Source organism: Uloborus diversus, chromosome 3 (genome assembly GCF_026930045.1).
Source record: "Uloborus diversus isolate 005 chromosome 3, Udiv.v.3.1, whole genome shotgun sequence".
NCBI classification, from domain to species: domain Eukaryota; kingdom Metazoa; phylum Arthropoda; class Arachnida; order Araneae; family Uloboridae; genus Uloborus; species Uloborus diversus.
Genome location: NC_072733.1, coordinates 14,521,287 through 14,542,566, shown reverse-complemented (window position 1 = coordinate 14,542,566; position 21,280 = coordinate 14,521,287). Strand labels below are relative to the sequence as shown.

The 21,280-nt window shown below is 31.6% G+C and overlaps 1 protein-coding gene across 4 annotated transcripts in view; it reads left to right on the top strand.

Moving 5' to 3' along the window:
• LOC129219285 (gamma-aminobutyric acid receptor subunit beta-like) overlaps positions 1–21,280 on the top strand; it is a 237,139-nt gene that overhangs the window by 40,958 nt on the left and 174,901 nt on the right. For all 4 annotated transcript variants that reach the window (XM_054853621.1, XM_054853620.1, XM_054853622.1 and 1 more), the window contains exon 2: positions 12,246–12,346. In XM_054853621.1, coding sequence (XP_054709596.1) covers positions 12,246–12,346 — 101 coding nt within the window. The remainder of the gene's footprint in view (positions 1–12,245; positions 12,347–21,280) is intronic.

The window sequence follows — 21,280 nt, the reverse complement described above, 5'->3', positions numbered from 1 at the left end:
TAAACGAAATTTATCTCCCTGACTTTTTTTGAGCAATCACGATTGCTTATTGCTTTCATTTGACTGTTTTGATGTCCTATGATATTATTTTCCCACCAGCACCCTCTGCAGCATCACCGTCGACCGGCCGCCTCAGGATGCTGCTCCTCTGGCGAAAACCGTCTCCAGGTTACGTCAATATCCTACACTTACACGCATACATACACGCACGTACACACACAAACACATACACACACCTGCACACACATACACAAACACACACAAACACATACACACATTCAAACACGTACACACGCATACATACAGACACCTACACATACACACACAACTACCCACACACTCATGCCTGCGCACAGACACAAACACATATGCCTACACACACATACACATACCCCAACACACAAATACACATACCCCCCACACACACATAAACACATAAACGCCTACATACACACACACAATCGTGATTGCGAAAAACATAATTTGAATTCAAGAGGTCAAAATTCAAATTAAATTTTTCTTTTTTTTTAATCTTTTCAGTTATTTTTACACAATATTGACAAACGGTATACGAAGTTTTTATTGAAATTGTTTTGATTTTTTCGTATGTACACGTACAATGATTCGCAAATATGTTTTCAAACAAAACGAACAGGGTTTAATGTGTTTAGCAATCTCAGCTTATCAAACCATCTGCTCTAAATTGGAAAACCTGAAGGGAAAATTTTAAAGTGCGTCAAAACGCCCTCACAAGTTGAATGCAGGTTTCGTGAATAGTACCTTATCATTGAAAAAACATAAATAAAAAAATAAAGTAAAATTAAGTGAAAACTGCTAGTAGTTGACACTTAAAATTGAAAAGTAAATTAACAACTTGAAACGCAAGTGCCAAATGTTCAACATCGAATTAGCTGAAAGGTAAGAATTGCAAATGTACGCAACATTTTACAACCTGCAACCTTTATACAATGGGGTTGTTTCCTTCAGTCAAACATAGTACTTTTAGTCACTGAAATTGATAGAAAAAGAAAAAAAAAAGCATGGACTCAGAAAATATTTTCATTTTCCCAATAGTTATTTTTTAATAAATTTTTTAAAACGTCCGATTTTTCAAACAAGGCGTGGTCTTGATGACGTCACGAATGATGCACTTTGGCACATCTTTCTACCGCGTTTCCACGTTATGATAATCAAGAAGCGAATTAAATATTGCGCTCTACGCTTGCTATCAATCATATCGTGGCCAATACATGTCAGTAAAGATGCGAATTAAATATTTTGCTCTGTGAATGGCAACACTGAATGGCATTTCATCGTTTGTGATGCCATCGGCAGAAGCGTAAACAATGAAACCGCACCGATTTAAGTAATTTTTTTTTAAATATTAAACTTAAACAAATTATTTAAAATATGGTCAGATCCTATGTTTTTAAGCATGCTCTTTCAGAAAAAAATACTTTTAAAATTTTGGAAACGACCCCATTTATAAGTTCTCTTGTTAATTTTTTTTTTTTTTTTTTTTTTGTAAACGTTAACTAGTGCAATGTCAACTGCTAACGCGGGTGCCAACTACTGGTGTTTTTAATTTACAGAGAGTTGTTTTGAGATTACAAGGATCCTATCTATGGTGTGGATATTTAAATGAAAAACAGTCTGATTCTTTATTCCTCGCTCATCCTCATATCTATAATAACCAATGATCGAGTAACGCTCCTGACATCATCAACAATAAAACTCGCACCACGGCATGATAATTAGATTAATATGTTTTGGTGATGTTTAAAATGCAGGGAGAGGCTTTATTGTGACAAGGCTGAACTGGATCCGGTAACTTAACTGTTTTACTGGTAAGCCTGCATCATTTCACGGGAAAGAAGAAACGAAAAAATGGTCAACAATGAACGCTATCTATTGGAGTTTAGGGTTAATCCACTGGAGTTATGGCTAAAATTCCAACTATCAAAATATCACCAAAACAGACAATTGCTTCGTTCAGATGTAGAAGCAATTTTCACCCGTCATATCTTGACGGGCGATTTTCTAGTAGGTTATACACGGTGTTCCGTTTTAAACTGCAAGACCTTTATTTTCGTAACCGTTAGTCCTAGATGTATACTTCCAATTGCAAAAATGTTCAAAATCAGATGCAGAGTTAAGTTATTGAAAGTTTGAAGCAAAAATAGAAATGAGTCAAAAAATACAAAATTTAACTTTTTATGCTGGCCCTAGGTCCCCTAACTAATATTTAGATAAATAATCTCCATTGAAACCTATTACGGACACAAAAAACTTGGTATTTGTATGACCACAACTCAAGGAAATATTCCAGTTCAAAGTTTTAAGGGACTATAGTGAAGATGAAATTGTAACTTATCGCCCTTTCAGAAGAATGACAGGTCGTCAAAGTAAGAAAAACAAAGTACTTATATTTTTCATTGCTATTCAAAAATAAATGCAAATGTTTTGCCGTGATACGTAAAAACGCACGACGAAACCTGGATCAATTTGAAAAACCACACTCTATGCACACATATAATTTAAACACTTATTAACCCCTATATTTCCCCCCAAAACGTCGAGTGAAAAGTGCTGTAAGTCACAAAACGCGTTTCATATCTCGGTAAATATAGGTCGTACTAATTTCAAGCTTTTTGTGTTGGAGATATTTTTCAATGGAGATTATTTCCCTAAACATAAGTTAGGGGACCCGGGGCCCGTATAAAAAGTTAAATTTTGTATTTGTTGACTTATTTTTATTTTCACTTCAAAATAATTCTAAACTTCACACCTAATTTTGAGCATTTTTGCAATTGGAAGTATACATCTAGGACTAACTGTTGCGAAAATAAAGGTCTTGCAGGTTAAAATGGAACACCCTGCATAACTATTCATGCTACAAGAGCTATATGCATAGAACACTCTTTTGACAAAAGAAAGACATTTAGCGTCTTGCTCTGTCCATTTGCACTAATGAGACGCTTTCTAAAACGTTTTCTTGTAATGCCCGGTTAAAAAAAGTCAAAGGTGCTCGGTTGATTTGGCTGGGAAAATCTTGCGCCCCGTTTTACTATGCTGGTGGCGTTTTCGTTGTCACTGGTGTTGGCTTTACTTGGAATTCATTGAAATTTAATGACCCACGATTCACTTCAGTTCAACGAAGTGGTTGAGTCTCCTGCTACAGTCGTGGTTCTGATGCAGTTTTCACGAAAGTTGACAGAAAGGTTACGTATAACGGCATAAGAGTCGACCAGGTAAACAACTTTTGAAGGAGCATCAGTCTGTTCGTGAGTTTTGAGTTTATTCGTTGCCATATATATCATTCAATGTCTATTGATTCTCCTGGTTGTACCATGAAGCAGAGTGCGGATTTTCTTCTATACACCTCTTCAGGTTCAATCTGGGTCAAAGCTTGCATGGCAAACATTGGGATGGACTTACCAGCTCCTATTGTAGGTCTTAAGGCAATAAGTACATCACTTGCGCATTCAGCTTTCGTAATGGCCCCTCCCTTCGCACCCATACTCCAAGGCAGGTACAGTGTATGATTTGCAAGTATATTGAAGAACGTCTTGATATGTGTCCCAAGTTGTAGCTGTTAGTATCTTGAAGCACCCTACGACGCACTGTAAGAAAACTGAGAAACGCTACACACTATTTACGAACAACTTTCAAAATTTCAGTTTTCCAATGAAAATTAAGTATTTTTGCGAAAACGTTTCCTGAATTGCTACAAGTGGCATGAATGCAGACTTCTCACTAACATGAAAAATATTTTTAGCCACCAGTGTCAGAATATCCCCAGTGTCTTTTTAATAAAGTATTTGGCCTTCACCTCAATCACAGCCCGTTCAATTAGACCAATCCCCAAATGAGGCGAAATGCAATCTCTGGATACTGAAACTTTGCAAGTATTACGGGTAAATAAAGAATTACATATTTAAAAGCACTTCTGCATTAGCTTTGGCCACATTTGCTAAAATGGATTAGGAGCTTTCGTAGTAAATCAGGTAGGTGCAAAGCTGTTACTATGAAAATATCTGTTTTCTCTGAAAGTTCCTGATTTATTTCAGGAAAGTGACTGGCTTTTATTGAAAAGATTTCTTAGTTATTCAGCGAGATTATAGGTTAGTTTCATTAAAGTTGACTTTTAGCAGAAAACTTTCCTGATTTTTTTTTTTTTTTTTTTGCCAGATATGTTACTGGCAGAACTTCAAAATATTGGTCGCCCATTATTTTCCAGGAATGTTTCTGCTTTTTTTTTTAATAGTGTAGGTACTTTTCATAAGGTACCTATGCACCCTACGGAGCGCTCTTGGATAAATTCAATACTGCCTTTAAAAGGTTATAGTTCAGAAAGAGATGGAGTCATTTCAAGGCTTTTTTTTTTTAGCCGCGTGAGTCTGAGTGATCTGGCCCCCGTGATTTGTCGGACCCTGAAAACATAAGTAAAATATAATACAGGCAGTGGATGCCATATAAATATTAAAATGTTACGATCAAGAATTATTGCATTTTATTTCTTACAAAAACATTTTTTTCTTTTTTTTAAGTAGAGAGAAGAGAAATTTAAATCTAGTTTTCACTTTGCATTTCCTTTTCTTTTACATTTCTTCAAGGAAATAAAAATGTCTCATTGTTTTACCATAATTCATCGTTAAAAAAAAACAAATTAATATTTTACAGCTAAATACAACTTTAAAATATTCTTTTTGTTTTCTCTTTCTAACCTTTACGTAAGCTGCCTAATTTTAAAACATTGTTTCTGATTGATCAAAGTTAGTTACATATGTTCATTTTTAATGATCTCAGAGATAGTCAAAATTTTTGGAGCTATGGATGACAATGATTAAGATCCATCTGTGTCCAATTACGATTCAGATGTGCTCCCAACGTTCGGAACAAGTTCTACACTGAGCGGAAACGTGCTCAAGTAGTTTAATTTCGTTTGGTGCTAGAGAGAATAAGAATTACTTCTCCAGAATCGCAAATAAATCATATCTTTTCACGTAAAGCTGGAGTTTCAAAATAAAATTAAATTGCATGTTCAATTCGCAGTATTAATAATTATATTTATAACAATTATATAACATATTTCATACACTTTTATATTAGTTTATACAATTATATTTATAATTGTATAAAAATATTTAGTCGCATTTTATTGTATAAAACCATAAATTATGCTATAAATAATAAACTATGCATTGAAAACATTGGTCTTTCTTATAATTAGCTAGTTTGCCTTTATTACGTCTGATTTGTTTACAACAGTCCGGGTTTGTTTACTTCAGTAAAAAGCGATTGGGTTTTGATCTAACAATCTAAAAATATCAGAAAGTTTGTAAATATCAGACGAGAATTGAAAATATTTCTTTTTCTTATATTTAGCTATTTTGCTTCTATTACGCCTGATTTTTTTAAAAAATAGGCGGTTTGTGTTTATTTCAGTAAAAATGTACGGATTTTGATCCGGAAAAGTCTAAAAGTATCGTTAAGTTAGTAAATAGTAGCCCATGCATTGATAATCCTTTTTTTTATAATTAACTGATTTGCTTCTATTACGTCCGAGTTCCTTATAACAGTCGGGGTTTGTTAACTTCAATAAAGACGTTTGAGTTTGGATCATCATCCTACAACTTCGGTTCGTTGATGATATGGAGCAAACAAGTTCAATTCTTGTAATAAAAGAAAAAGTTATGTCTGGTTATTTACAAGAGATTTGAGTGCTAATTAGATAGCATGTGGCTCTACAAATCCAGAATTTTACGATCGTGTGTTTCTACAGGTTGAAGATTCTACAAAAGGGCCTGTACACAAAAAAGTGACCATTTTGTCCCACACGCGACAGATGATATATTTGATTTAGCTGTCATAATTTCAAAAGGTAATGTTGAAATGTTTGGCTTGAAAAATCACACATATGTTTGTTATTTCTAAGGCAACAAAATGTGTTTATTGCTTTTTAAATCATTGTTTTTTACTGAAATATAGTAGCTATTACGTGTGGGACAAAATAGCCGCTTTTTCCGGAAATGGCTCAAAACTGGTTTTATAGAAGCTCGTTTATTGCGCTTTTACAGAATACAAAAGTTGTAACAAGTGAGTTTTTATATTTCTTTCATTTGTTTACAAGTGAACAAAGAAAAGTTTGAATTTTTCAAAATAAGTTGGTAGGCACGTATACTTCACTATCTTTTATGATTAGTTAAGAAAATAATAATTTAGTACCTTTAGCTTAACATTAAAATGTAGCAACAACTTTTTTAGTAGTCTTATCGAAACAACGCCAGTTCAAGTTTTATCGTCAAAACCTCAACTGAGGAAAACGCGTTAAGTTTTCTCCGGTGATACAGAATTTTGCGTCTTCCTCCTCATCTTTTTTTTTCTTTCCAAATGACATAAGCCGAGCTATTTGTTGAACAGAGTGAGTTCTAGTTGGCAAGAGCAAGATGATTTCTTTCTTTTTCTACTTTGTTTCTCCACTTTCGCTTCTTCCGTCCTTGTGAAAGCACATAAATATGCAACCTACAACTCGCGCAAAACAGTTTTATTTAAAGGAAGACGCGCCATCTTCCAAGTAATTTGCGTACCATCAGTAATGTGTTCTGTAAGTAGAGTTTTAGGATTAAGTGGTTTGAGTTCAACGGCAGTGTTTAGACTATGAAGCAATGAAATGAAATAAGCAGAGCTGGTTAAAAAAAAGTATTTACCTCCACCATATTGATTATGTATGTAACGTCGTTCCTAGCATGAGTGGGACTCTGGGTTTTAATTTGTAGTTTCACCCTCGTCCCTACAACCTATAAAAAGGAAACATGCACATGAAAATCATGCAATTTCGGGACAAAATTTCAGAGTTGAAGCATTTATATTTTTCAAACTCTTGAATCCATTCTTACTGTCACCCACCAGAAGAATGCCACACGGGGCGGACCGCTCCACAGTGTTGCGAAAACGCCAAAAAGCGTTTATAAGTGTTTTTAAACTTCTCTCGCTTGTTTCTTTACTCAGGCCTGTTATTATGGAGTTTTTTCGAATTGTTTAGGCTCCGGATCCAAAGTTTGCAGGTTTACGCAGCTAATTCCTTTTCAGGGTTCTTCTACAGACCATTGATGACTAATTAATATTTTTCGTTTTTTTGAAGAGAACATAAGAGGACATTTTTTTTTTGTAAAGTGTTTTGGAAAAAAACCCCTTGAATTCCCAAGTTTTCGGTGCTGATCAAAACCGATTTTCGGTTTGAGAATTCGACTACTCATTTTCTTCGTCTTATTGCTATCGTTGGATACGAGAAAAATTAAATATACCCGCCTTTAATAAGAAAAAAAATATATATAGACTGCTTAAAAGCAATTTTAATAAATTCCCGTACTCATGGATCTTCAACTTTCTAAAGGCTCCCTTCAGCTTTATAGTGGACGAAGGGCGCTAATATTCCAGTTGTGATTGCTTAAGAGGTAGGCCTGAGCAAATTTATTAATCCTCAATTGGTTTGATATAGAAAAAAAAAAAAAAAAACATTTGTAAGCGCTTTTTGGCATTTTCGCCCCACTGTGCGCCCCCTCGCAGTGACGTTACTGTATGTACGTACGTATGTTGTGTGTGTATACATTAATAATGTAACAGAATCAAATCCTCGTGGTTCCAATATTTCTACCAAAAAAAAAAAAAAACTGTAATGTGCAATGCTTACTTGCACAGAGCTAGGGTTCATCCTTGATCTGTGTAGTTTCTTTATGAACCAAATCATGAGTAACTTATGAAAGAAAATGAAGTTACCTACTTTCTTTTCTCATTCAATGTTTCGTATACGTTTTTTTCACTTGGACCATTCCACGGAAAAATGGCCATTTTGTTTCGCACTTTACAACTTATATATTTTATTAATAATAATAATTTAAAAGTGTAATGAACAAAAATTTTATGTTTTAGAAATCACTCATCCATTTTTATTTCTTAAGCTAAAACTTTTGTTCATTACCCATTTAAATTTATTACTTTTTGATCAAATAGAAGACCTGTCACTTGAGGGACAACATGGCGGCTTTTTCGAGGAATAGACTACTTCCGTTACCATTACTATCACTTCTTACTTACTAATCTTGAGTTTTTGCTGTTTAAACTGCTTTTTTTTTGTCCTTTAACTGCTTTTCGGATTGTTCTTTCATTCACAAACTTAAGATTCCTGCATTGAAAAAGAGGTTAACTGTAATTTTGAAACACTTGTATGAAATAAGTTATAACTTCCGGCCTTCATAAACGTTGTTTATATCTACTTATTTTCCAAACAAAGGTATGGTTTTGTTTCTCAGTCAAATTTTATTCGAAAACAGCTGTTTTTTTTTTTGATTTCAACATTGTCGGTTAATTTTAATTCCCACTTTCATACCAATATTTTAATCTACTATATAAAACTTAATGTATTTTCAATCTAAATTCACATCGAGTTCAACTGCTACAAGAACCTAACTACTCATTACAGCCTTAATAACATAGCTCGAAGAAAGAAAACATACTTAGTCTTAAATGAATGCTCTGTGTGTTAAATAATAGCCATCATCTATCCCAGAGCTTTCAAATTTACCACACAGCTTTTTGCTTTCTTGCCATAGGTTGCCATTATGTTTTGTGACTAAAATGCTTTGCAGTGGATTGACTTATCTGCGTTCGTTATCGAAAATGCCCAGAAAGTTTTATTTTATCCTCTTTAATAAATTACTGGCAGACCAGAGCGAAGCATTTGCGCTCACCAGAAGGAATTAAAAAACTTCGTTTTTTTAAGTAAATTTTTAATAACAGGGAAAATGTGACTTGTTTATTTTTCGCGGATAGCGGTGAAAAAAGCTTTAAAATGATGTCTTACTTTTGAAGTTTGAAGAAGTATTATGGAAGTTATGGCTTACCCACAAAAAACACTTTGGATAAATTAATGTACTCGACTCGCGCTACAACGCGAATCGACTTACGCGAAATGGCTATAACGCGAGTTTTTCAGCGGCAACGAGTTTTAGAACTAACGCGAATTCTACGCGCACAACACGAAAATTTTCGGAAGGGAATCACGGTGTGTAAGTAGCGGCATCGTTATTAGCTACTAAAAATATTGGTTTAGTAAATGAACTTTCATCCTTTTAGCATCGTTGAGAGCGATGTTCCCACAACGTACTAGTCTGAACATCGCTTTGTTAGTATATTCAAATAACTACTCCGCAATTTATATTTATTTTTTCTACTTCAATCAGACATAATGGTACCTAAGTTCCCTCTTTCATGTAAAGTTTGTGAAGATAGAAAGAAAAAGCGCTTACAATTCAGGAAAAGCTAAAGATTCTCAATGTGCTTCAACAACAAAAAAACCGTGGAAGGTAGCACGACAGTTAGGTATGAGTGAATCTTCCATGTGTACAAGTAAAAGTCAAGAAAAGGGAAATCCGTAAAATTTTGCAGAGTAGTGTCTAAGCAAAATACAAACATTATGAAAATGGAAGCTGCTCTTGTATCGTGGATTAAGGAGACCAGGAACAGAAATGTTACCATTAGATGGAAATTTTATTAAAACTAGCTGATGTGTGCATCACATGACTTCTTTTTACTCCAATTTAACATCATTTTCTCATTATTGGCAGTTTTAATGTGATTGAATAGTTTACTCTCTAAATATCACCAACAGTAGCCAAATTGAAACCAAATTTAAAAAAAAAATTAAAAAAAAAGTCGCCAAATTTGTCACCAAGCTGGCAACAAAACTTGGCGACCAAAAGACTGGCGATATATCGCCAAGTGTCCGCCAAATTATAACACCACTTGAGTTTACATAGAAATTAACAATGATTTCCCCCCCAAAAAGGAGCAAAAGACCCCCTTTGGAGCATTCGAATGCAACCAAAAAGGAAGATGCACAACACTAGACCCCACTAGGAGTCTACGTACTAAATTTCAACTTTCTAGTACATTCCGTTCTTGAGTTATTCGACATACATACACACATACACACATACAAATATATGCACATACAGACGTCACGAGAAAACTCGTTGTAATTAACTCGGGGATCGTCAAAATGGATATTTCGGGTGTCTGTACGTTTTTAGGCATCTATCCACGTGAGGTCGGGTTGAAAAAAAAATTCATCATTCATTCGGGGGTGAGCAAAATGGAAATTAAGGCCGATTTTTGAGTGAAATTTTTTTCGCGAATACAATACTTTCTTTTTTGTAAAAGGAAGTAAAAATTGGCGAAGCAACTGTACTTAGAAATATATTCGACTAACGACTTTATCACGCAGAATAATATTGTTACTGCATCTGCTGTACACTGTACAGTACTTTAATATGATGCAGGATTTTATTATTACTGCACACTGTACGGTGCGTAGCGTGCTGTTTTATTTTATTTCTCTCTCCATTGAGCATTGCTTTTGTGCATCGTAGCAGTATTTCATGTTGAATAAAACTGTATTTAAAAAAATACAGTTAAAATTTAGTTCTTTTTGTAATAAAAGATAAAGTATAGTTAAGGAATGGTTTAAAAGTTTGCGGTGGTGCTTACAAGACTCTAAAATAATTGAATATGTTAAAAAAATTCGTACACACACTCTTTTCCACAACGCAAAATTTCGACTTACGCGAGGGGCCTTAAAACGCATCCCTCGCGTAATTCGAGACTCGACGATGCGATTTACCGTGGTAAAATAAATGGCTTTTTTTTCTGATTTCGTTGCAACAACATAATTGTGGTTTTGAATTCTCCCGCCTCCAATTAATTAAGGTTATACATTCATTGAAATTTTGGATCAGAATTCAGCGGAGGACATAAGTCCTTCAAAAACATTACAACTAAATTTTCTCACCAACTCGGTTGGTAAGAGCGTCCTGCTAATACACTAAAGCCTCGCTACAACAATGTTTTGGGGACCAAAGAAATCTATTGTTGTAGAGGGATATATTGTTACATCGAGGGCCTACATATTTTGGGAATACAATCGGGGTTTTTTTTTTTTTTTTTTTTCATTTTAACGTTATAGTAAATACACTACCTAGGTGTAAATGTATCTGGATGATTCTCCAAAATCCTAACAACATTACGTCCCAGGAGCCTGACACGAAGATTGTTTGGCCTAGATTTTTTTTTTTTAATTAGAAATAAATTTTCCGATCTTATTCCATTCCTATTAAAACGATAGTTCATTTACTTTTTCCAACAAAATATTTTAAGTAACCAGAAAGTCACTCTTTCGGTTCGTTTCTCAAATATACTTAAATTATTTTAAAATGTTATATCAACATTCCACAAATTTAATTTGTAGTTCTAAATTAAGCATACTTAAAGCTGCAAAATAACATCCTTGAACTAAATTATTTAATAGTCAAAGTACGACTTTTAAATTTTGTCCCCAGGTTTCATGTCATTCTAATATCCTAGGAATGAGTTCAATTATTATAGATTTAAAAAAGGAATTTTTAATATGTTGTACTACAATTCTGTTCATAATCTCCATTTTGTTGGGTTCCTTGAACATTTTGTTAATATTATTTGTCTGCTGTTCTTACTAAAACTTCAAAAATGGGTATATAACGTTTTTAATAATTCTTACAGTGGTTAAAGGGAATAAGTACACAATAAGCAGTCAGTTTTCTCTTGTCAGAAAAAACGGAAAAAAGGGCAAAAGTGAATAACATAGGATATTTTTAATTTGAAAACCAAATTATCGTAATAAAGGGGGTTGAAAATTAAAAAAAAATCGTTTTACAGGGGTTTATTGCTGTAGAGAATATCGCAATATTGAGAGGAGGATAACATTAATTCCTATGCGAGTTCACCTGGACCACGAAATATTATGGTGGTAGAGGGATTATTGTTGTATGGAATAGCGTTGTAGCGATTTTGCTGTAGCGGTTTTGCTGTAATAAATAACTTCATTTGATGGATCCTCCCATGGGTAAGAAAATAAATTTTCTGAATGACTAATGCCCTCCGCTGAATCCTGACCTAAATTTCAATGAATATTTAATGTTAACTCATTGGAGGTGGCAGGATTTTAAACCACAGTTGTGTTGTTGCATTGAAATAAAAACCGCTCCCCCCCCCCTTTTTTTAACCACGATAAATCGCAGTATCATATATTTACTCTCATTTACAGATTTTGATTGGATATACTACTTGTGATCTGAAATATTTATAATTTTACTTTTTTTTAGTATTTAAAGTTATATGCAATGCGTTTAGATTTTTTTACATTTCAATAGATGCCATGGATATTACAGAGCCCAAGAACTGGAAAATATAACTGAACTCATCAAACACATTCTTGTCGACTATGATATTCGTCTTCGACCAAATTTCGGAGGTAAAAATCTTTCTTATTTATTCTTATTGTTCAGAAATTTCAAGTAGCAATCACCATTAGTATTTTAACCGTTTGGGGTAGCTTGAGCGTCAAAGATGTGAGTAGGGAGATAATGCCGGTTCACCGACAAGAGGGGGATCAGACGATCATATCCCCCTCCCAATCCCCCTCCTCAGCCTCCACCCCCTCCCAACTCCTCTCACTCCCCCTCTCACCTACCTCCTGCGCCTGTGACCTCGCCTGGTTGCGCCTCTGACCTCCCCACGACCGGGGCCGCCGCGAGAACCCGTAGAAGGTGACGAGGTTATTTTCGCGCCTTTTTGGACTTAGTCGTTTTTTCTTCTAACCTTATACGAAGGTTATCGCACGACCGCGTTTTCGCGCGCCACGTTTTTGGACTTTGTCGTTTCTTACTTTTAGGGAATGGCAACACTTGTTGTCATGACAACCAAAGTTTTTAGTTTTCGGTTGGCAACACTTGTTGCTATGTTTTAACTTTTCGATTTTTACTTTTAAGAACGTTCGTGGCGCTATCTATCAGGACTTTGAATATTTTTTTCCGGACTTAGAATATTTCCAAGAATTTAATTATTTTTATTTTTCAGAGTGTCGGGAATCGAACACCCCAAACTTTGAGTTAGCAAAAACGTATGCTAACCACTATGCTATATTTCCCATTACTCTTTCAGTCTTAATGTGAATCTGTACCATGACAACGAATATTACAATTAAATTAATTTTAAAACCATCAATGAATTTACTCTTTAGTACTAATCATGGCACATCATTAACTAAATTTTAGCTCATAATTGAAACTATCATCATTATTATTATTTTTCATAATAATACAGTTTTTCACTTAAGTTAAGATTTATTTAAATACAACCCATTCGAGATTTTTGATTTATTTCAATGCTTTGTGGACTTGAAATATATTTTAAACTTTGATTTTCTTTCTCATGCATTTCAAACTTTATCATTTTTTTTACAACATTGATTCTTTGCATGAATTTCAAAACTTGCAATCAATTTACTCTTAGCATTAATAAACACTTATCATTAAGAAATTTTCACGGAATTTTTTAAAATCATCTTAAATATGTTTTTTTTTCTTTTTTTACTTTTATACAGCAAAATATTTTTTCTAACTTGTTAAATTTTCTTAACTATTTTTTTTTCTTTGTCAAATTTACAAAATAATTTTTCTAACTTGTAAAAATTTCGAAGAAATAATTTTCTTAACTAATTTTTTTTTAACTTTCATGCAACATAATATTTTTTCTAACTTGTTAAATTTTCGAAGAAATAATTAACTTAAATATTCTTTCATACATTTTGAACTTTAACGTTTTTTCCTGTCATTTAGCACTTTGATTATTTTTTTTTACTATTTTAGCGTTTTTCAATTATTTTCAGTCTTTAACTATTTTCTTACTTTTTAGTCTTTAACTAATTTCAAGCATTTCAGACTTAGATTATTTTTTCGTGATTTCGATTTTTTTAGTATATTTTAGAGTTTGATCATTTTTTCGCTTGTTTTTACTTTATCGCTTTTTTTTCCGATATTTTTAAACTTAGAAATTTTTCACAATTAGTGACAGGAATCGAACCCTCAAATTTTTCGAAACATTATCAGGTCTACAATTTTCATCCAACTAATTTAATTTAAAAACTTGCAATCAATTTACTCTTAGTAGTAACTAACACTTATCATTAACAAATTTTCACGATTTTAAAAAAATCAACTTAATTAATTTTTTTCCAGTAAGCAAATTTCGCACTCAAGTTACATTTCATCACTACATATGCTTTTCAAGAGTTTCATTTAATTTATCACATTTTATTTAATCAATTCGAATAATTATTTTTTGATAAGTATTTAACTTAGTCATTTCATCGCATAGTATTTTACTTTATTATTATTTTTTCATACAAGCACTTTTGTTAGAATAAAACAAAATTTTCACGAAGTAGATTCACTTTGACTATTTCATTTTTCCAATAATATTTTATTTTACTTTACCATACTTTACTATTTTACTTACTGCGTTTTACTATTTATCATTCATTACAGCTTTTCCAAAATATTACTTTACAACCAACTAAATTCATTAACAGAATTTTCATTACAATTTATAAATTTCAGTTTTATTTAATTATTTTTACCTACGGTAAAATAAAACACATCACATAAAAATGTTAAACATCAATGAAGAACCTAAGAAATGTTAAAATTATAAGTCGAGTATCAAAACTTCATGTATACAATCCTACAAATTTTAAAAATAGACTCACCGAAAAATAACTTCTACTGAAATTAATTTCAAAACTTGCAATCAATTTACTCTTAGCATTAATAAACACTTATCATTAAGAAATTTTCATGGATTTTAAAAATCATCTTAAATAATTTTTTCATGTAAGCAAATTTCGCGCTCAAGTTACATTTTATCACTACATTTGCTTTTCAAGAGTTTTATTGTATTTATCACATTTTATTTAATTATTTTTTGATTAGTATTTAACTTAGTCATTTTATCGCTTAGTATTTAACTTAGTCATTTTCTTGCTTGTTTTTACTTTATCGTTTTTTCCCCCCGATATTTTTAAACTTAGAAATTTTCACAATTAGTGACAGGAATCGAACCCTCAAATTTTTCGAAATATTATCCGGTCTACAATTTTCATCCAACTAATTTATTTTAAAAACTTGCAATCAATTTACTCTTTGTAGTAATTAACACTTATCATTAACAAATTTTCACGAATTTTTAAAAATTAACTAATTTAATTTTTTTCCAGTAAGCAAATTTCGCACTCAACTTACATTTCATCACTTTATATGCTTTTCAAGAGTTTTATTTAAGTTATCACATTTTATTTAATCAACTCTAATAATTATTTTTTTCATTAGTATTTAACTTAGTCATTTCATCGCATAGTATTTTACTTTATTTTTTTATTATTTTTTTTTTCATACAACCACTCTTGTTCGAATAAAACAAAAGTTTTCAACTTTCATGAATTAGATTTACTTTGTCTATTTCATTTTCCCGATAATATTTTACTTTAACAACTAATTTCTTTAACAAAATCGACATCATGTATTTTATAGTCTTTATCTTTTTCGAACAAAACATTCAAATGGTCATCTATACGCTAAATTAAGAAACTTAATCTAAAATTTGACAAAATTAAGTTATAACTAAATACTGAGTAAAATTAAGTACAAAAGACTAACCTTTTTGGTTTGAAATCCCTCAAGTACCAGCTATCGCGATGTTATTCAAAAACAATGAATGAAATTGTAATAAGTGGATTGTTAATTATAACTCAATCTCACAAATTACAACAACACGCATGTTTTATTTGAAATCGCTGCATACGGCTGGCTCCCCATCGTCGATTTGCAGAAGGCATGCCGTGGTATCGGCAAATCAACGCAGCTGTTGAAAAAAGCTACCCTCATCCTACAGCACTTCGGATCGTCCACACACACCGATGCGAATTGAGGAAATGACTTTATCAATATTGCTATCTACCCCTTTACCGATAGCAGATAACAAACCCCACGTGCGAGTATGATTCACCCCTTAGCAAACACGTCTTGTAAGTGATGTCACTGTTTCTGACCAATTAAAATTAGTTCACGTTTCTCAAACGTCACGGCAAATCTCAATCATAGATCGTCAATAGCCTGATGCCAGGTTTTCCAAACAAAATTTTAGATTTTAATTCATAGTTTCGAATTAATTTCTTTTTCATTTCAAACTTATAAAAAAAATTTCCAACTTGTAAGAATATTTCTTTCAAAACCAGATTTTTGATTCAAAACAGTATTTTTTCAAACTTGTAATATTTTTCTACTTAGAAAATGAAATCAAATATTTTTTTTTCTTCAATCATATAAAATGTTTTTAAGAAATAATTTCTCAAACTTGTAATATTTTTCCACTAATTACAAAAAAATCACCACTAATTAAAAAAATTTTAATCTTACAAAAATAAATTTTTCCGCAAAAATATTTTTATCAAAACAAAAAAAAAAAATAATAATATTTTTGTAACACGTTATTTTTTTTTCTTTTCAATCTTTTTTTTTTTTTTGCAAAACTATTTTTTTTTCAAAAATTTTCAAACTTACAAAATAAAATTTTTTTCAACTGAATCTTTAAACGAAATGATTTAATTAAATTTAAAACTCAATAACACTTTACTCTTAGTATTAATAACCAATAGCTTTTAACCATTTACTCTTTGCACTCTAAGTATTAATTAGCACACACGCATTACAAATAATGATAATAATGTTTAAGATACTTACAAATCATCCACTCAAGCTTTCAAATATCCATCTAGCATGTTATTGTTCATTCGTGTGAGGGAACTTGTAATTAAACTTTACTCATCAACCGAAATTATAAGCGAAAATATTACATTTTTAGCACTTAATATAATCATACAATTAACAAATTGGTTTTAACTTTGAATTTATGAAAAATAAAAACTATTACACACTTAGTAACATATCTATCATTATTATTTCATGACGAATCACAAATAGGTGAGGGTCTTTTATTCATCATGTAACCAACTAAGTTAAGAAAGAGCGTTCTTTATCTCATATGAGAATTTGAAGGTCTATATTAAAATTTTTCTCCAATATAAGTATATAGACACGTACGAGTTTGTGTATGTGAATATAACTGTGTATTGTTTTCAAACCATTGACATGTTTAAGCATTATGCTTCTAATTATGACTTTCCACTTAGCATAAGTCGAAGTCCTTCTCATGTATTAATCTATTGAAATATCACAAATTATATTTTCATTCAGTCTTAATTACAAAACCATACAATAAGATGAAGACAACACCGATAGTATAAAGATTACTTACAAGAAAGTGCATATAAAAAATATATGTAAGGGTGATTTCAAAGTATAATCCATCAACCATATTCAACAACTCAATAAAAACACAAGTCTCTTTTAAAATGATAAACACAATTTATTCACACACACACAGTAAAAGACAAATAAATAAACTTACATCTTTAAGTAAAACTCTTCAAAACTTTCAAGCATATTTTTAACATCGATTGCATCAAATAAATCGGACACAAGACATTTTAAACATGGACTATCAACATTCAAAGTAACGAAGTCACGAGCCAAGTTTTCCCAATTAACATTATAAAGAGCCTGTTCGAAAAAAGTGTCGAACTTTCGACCCCTTGTTAATGATTCACATTCATGCACTCTCATGTAAAAAATGAATCCATTTTTACAATCCACACATTCTTTTTTTGAAAGGTAGTTTATGTTGCGTATGAGCTCATCAAATAGACACTTACGTAGAGAATCAGCCAATTTACCAACTCCTTGTGATGTATATGTGCTGATTTTAACACATCGACAATCACAGGGATATTTTTTCTCAATTTCCGAAAGGATGAACTCTTTTAGAGTATAAGTCATAAGTTTGTCTTTGACACTACGTGAGATACAAGGGGACGCGTAACACAATTTGTCAATCTGGCTTTCCAAAAGTAGAACTCTATCAGGCATCAACTGGAACACTTCTCGTTTCAGTTTGAACAATCTTTGCATACTAACACAGATGTTACCATTCGCACTCTCGTTGAATACACATAAGTCCTTTTTTTATAACAAAAGCGAAATCACGGTCTTCGATTAATTTTTGATTTATATTTTTACGTAGGCTTGAAACAAGTGATCTCCACACATCTGGTTCTAAGGAAATACCATCCTTAGTTGGTCGAAGAATACCATCTTTTCCACACGTATATCTTCTAATATGCACGCGTGTACGTTTCCGAAAAGTATGTACTAAAGTGAAAATACAATCACCCAAGTGTATCATATCGTCAGGCTGTGGAGTAGGCTTAATGTTCGTTTTCGTGCTCGTTACATTCATCTGTTCATCTTCAGGCTTCAAAGTTTCAGAATGATTTTCACCAACGTTACTCATTCTCAACTCTCATGGGATTAGGAGTCACAATACTAAAATAACTTCCTATGAACTTAAAAAATAAATCAAACTAGGTTTTAACACTAGCGGGTGAAGAAAAATCCTAAGTATATAGAACAAAATTTCACGACGTCATTCAAAGCTCAGAATCACTCTGAAAATGATTCTCCAAACAACCACTATAAACCAATGAATATTCAATTTAACCAATAAGAAGGTACATAAGTCTCTTGCTACTGATGTCATAGAATATCACACGAACTTTTGAGCAGAGTTGAGTTGTTTTCCACAGTATTCAGACGAGTAATTTTAAGATGGAAGCAGGTTTTCACATCACACCGAATGTCGATGATGTTTTCGCATCTCGCGCATGACATGGTCAATCACGTGTCATTGATCATGTCAATTTGCACGAGATGCGAAAACGTCATCGACATTCGGTGTGATGTGAAAACCTGCTTCCATCTTAAAATTACTCGTAGTAGGTCAGGATGAAGTTGGAAGTTAAAGTGTTGGCATTTTCTAAAACTCTGAATAGTGGAAAAATATTACAAGTTTGAGAAATTATTTCTTAAAAACGTTTTATATGATTGAAGAAAAAAAAATATTTGATTTCATTTTCTAAGTAGAAAAATATTACAAGTTTGAAAAAATACTGTTTTGAATCAAAAATCAGGTTTTGAAAGAAATATTCTTACAAGTTGCAAATTTTTTTTATAAGTTTGAAATGAAAAAGAAATTAATTCGAAACTATGAATTAAAATCTAAAATTTTGTTTGGAAAACCTGGCATCAGGCAATTGACGATCTATGATTGAGATTTGCCGTGACGTTTGAGAAACGTGAACTAATTTTAATTGGTCAGAAACAGTGACATCACTTACAAGACGTGCTTGCTAAGGGGTGAATCATACTCGCACGTGGGGTTTGTTATCTGTTATCGGTAAAGGGGTAGATAGCAATATTGATAAAGTCATTTCCTCAATTCGCATCGGTGTGTGTGGACTATCCGAAGTGCTGTAGGATGAGGGTAGCTTTTTTCAACAGCCGCGTTGATTTGCCGATATCACGGCATGCCTTCTGCAAATCGACGATGGGGAGCCAGCCGTATGAAGCGATTTCAAATAAAACATGCGTGTTGTTGTAATTTGTGAGATTGAGTTATAATTAACAATCCACTTATTACAATTTCATTCACTGTTTTTGAATAACATCGCGATAGCTGGTACTTGAGGGATTTGACCCCAAAAAGGTTAGTCTTTTGTACTTAATTTTACTCAGTATTTAGTTATAACTTAATTTTTGTCAAATTTTAGATTAAGTTTCTTAATTTAACGTATAGATGACCATTTGAATGTTTTGTTCGAAAAGGATACAGACTATAAAATAAATGATGTCGATTTTGTTAAAGAAATTACTTGTTAAAGTAAAATATTATCGGGAAAATGAAATAGACGAAGTGAATCTAATTCATGAAAGTTGAAATTTTTTGTTTTATTCTAACAAGAGTGGTTGTATGAAAAAAAAAAAATAATAATAAAATAAAGTAAAATACTATGCGATGAAATGACTAAGTTAAATACTAATGAAAAAAATAATTATTAGAGTTGATTAAATAAAATGTGATAAATTAAATAAAACTCTTGAAAAGCATATAAAGTGATGAAATGTAACTTGAGTGCGAAATTTGCTTACTGGAAAAAAATTAAATAAGTTAATTTTTTAAAATTCGTGAAAATTTGTTAATGATAAGTGTTAATTACTACAAAGAGTAAATTGATTGCAAGTTTTTAAATTAAATTAGTTGGATAAAAATTGTAGACCTGATAATGTTTCGAAAAATTTGAGGGTTCGATTCCTGTCACTAATTGTGAAAATTTCTAAGTTTAAAAATATCGGGGGAAAAAAAACGATAAAGTAAAAACAAGCGAAAAAATGATCAAACTCTAAAATATACTAAAAAAATCGAAATCACGAAAAAATAATCTAAGTCTGAAATGCTTGAAATTAGTTAAAGACTAAAAAGTAAGAAAATAGTTAAAGACTGAAAATAATTGAAAAACGCTAAAATAGTAAAAAAAAATAATCAAAGTGCTAAATGACAGGAAAAAACGTTAAAGTTCAAAATGTATGAAAGAATATTTAAGTTAATTATTTCTTCGAAAATTTAACAAGTAAGAAAAAATATTTTGTTGTATGAAAGTAAAAAAAAAAAATTGATTTCATTTTTATTCGTAATAAAAAAAATTACGAGTAAAAAAAAAATAGTTAAGAAAATTATTTCTTCGAAATTTTAACAAGTTAGAAAAAATATTTTGTTGTATGAAAGTTAAAAAAAAATTAGTTAAGAAAATTATTTCTTCGAAATTTTTACAAGTTAGAAAAATTATTTTGTAAATTTGACAAAGAAAAAAAAATAGTTAAGAAAATTTAACAAGCTAGAAAAAATATTTTGTGGTATAAAAGTAAAAAAAGAAAAAAAAACATATTTAAGATGATTTTAAAAAATTCCGTGAAAATTTCTTAATGATAAGTGTTTATTAATGCTAAGAGTAAATTGATTGCAAGTTTTGAAATTCATGCAAAGAATCAATGTTGTAAAAAAAAAAATGATAAAGTTTGAAATGCATGAGAAAGAAAATCAAAGTTTAAAATATATTTCAAGTCCACAAAGCATTGAAATAAATCAAAAATCTCGAATGGGTTGTATTTAAATAAATCTTAACTTAAGTGAAAAACTGTGTTATTATGAAAAATAATAATAATGATGATAGTTTCAATTATGAGCTGAAATTTAGTTAATGATGTGCCATGATTAGTACTAAAGAGTAAATTAATTGATGGTTTTAAAATTAATTTAATTGTAATATTCGTTGTCATGGTACAGATTCACATTAAGACTGAAAGAGTAATGGGAAATATAGCATAGTGGTTAGCATACG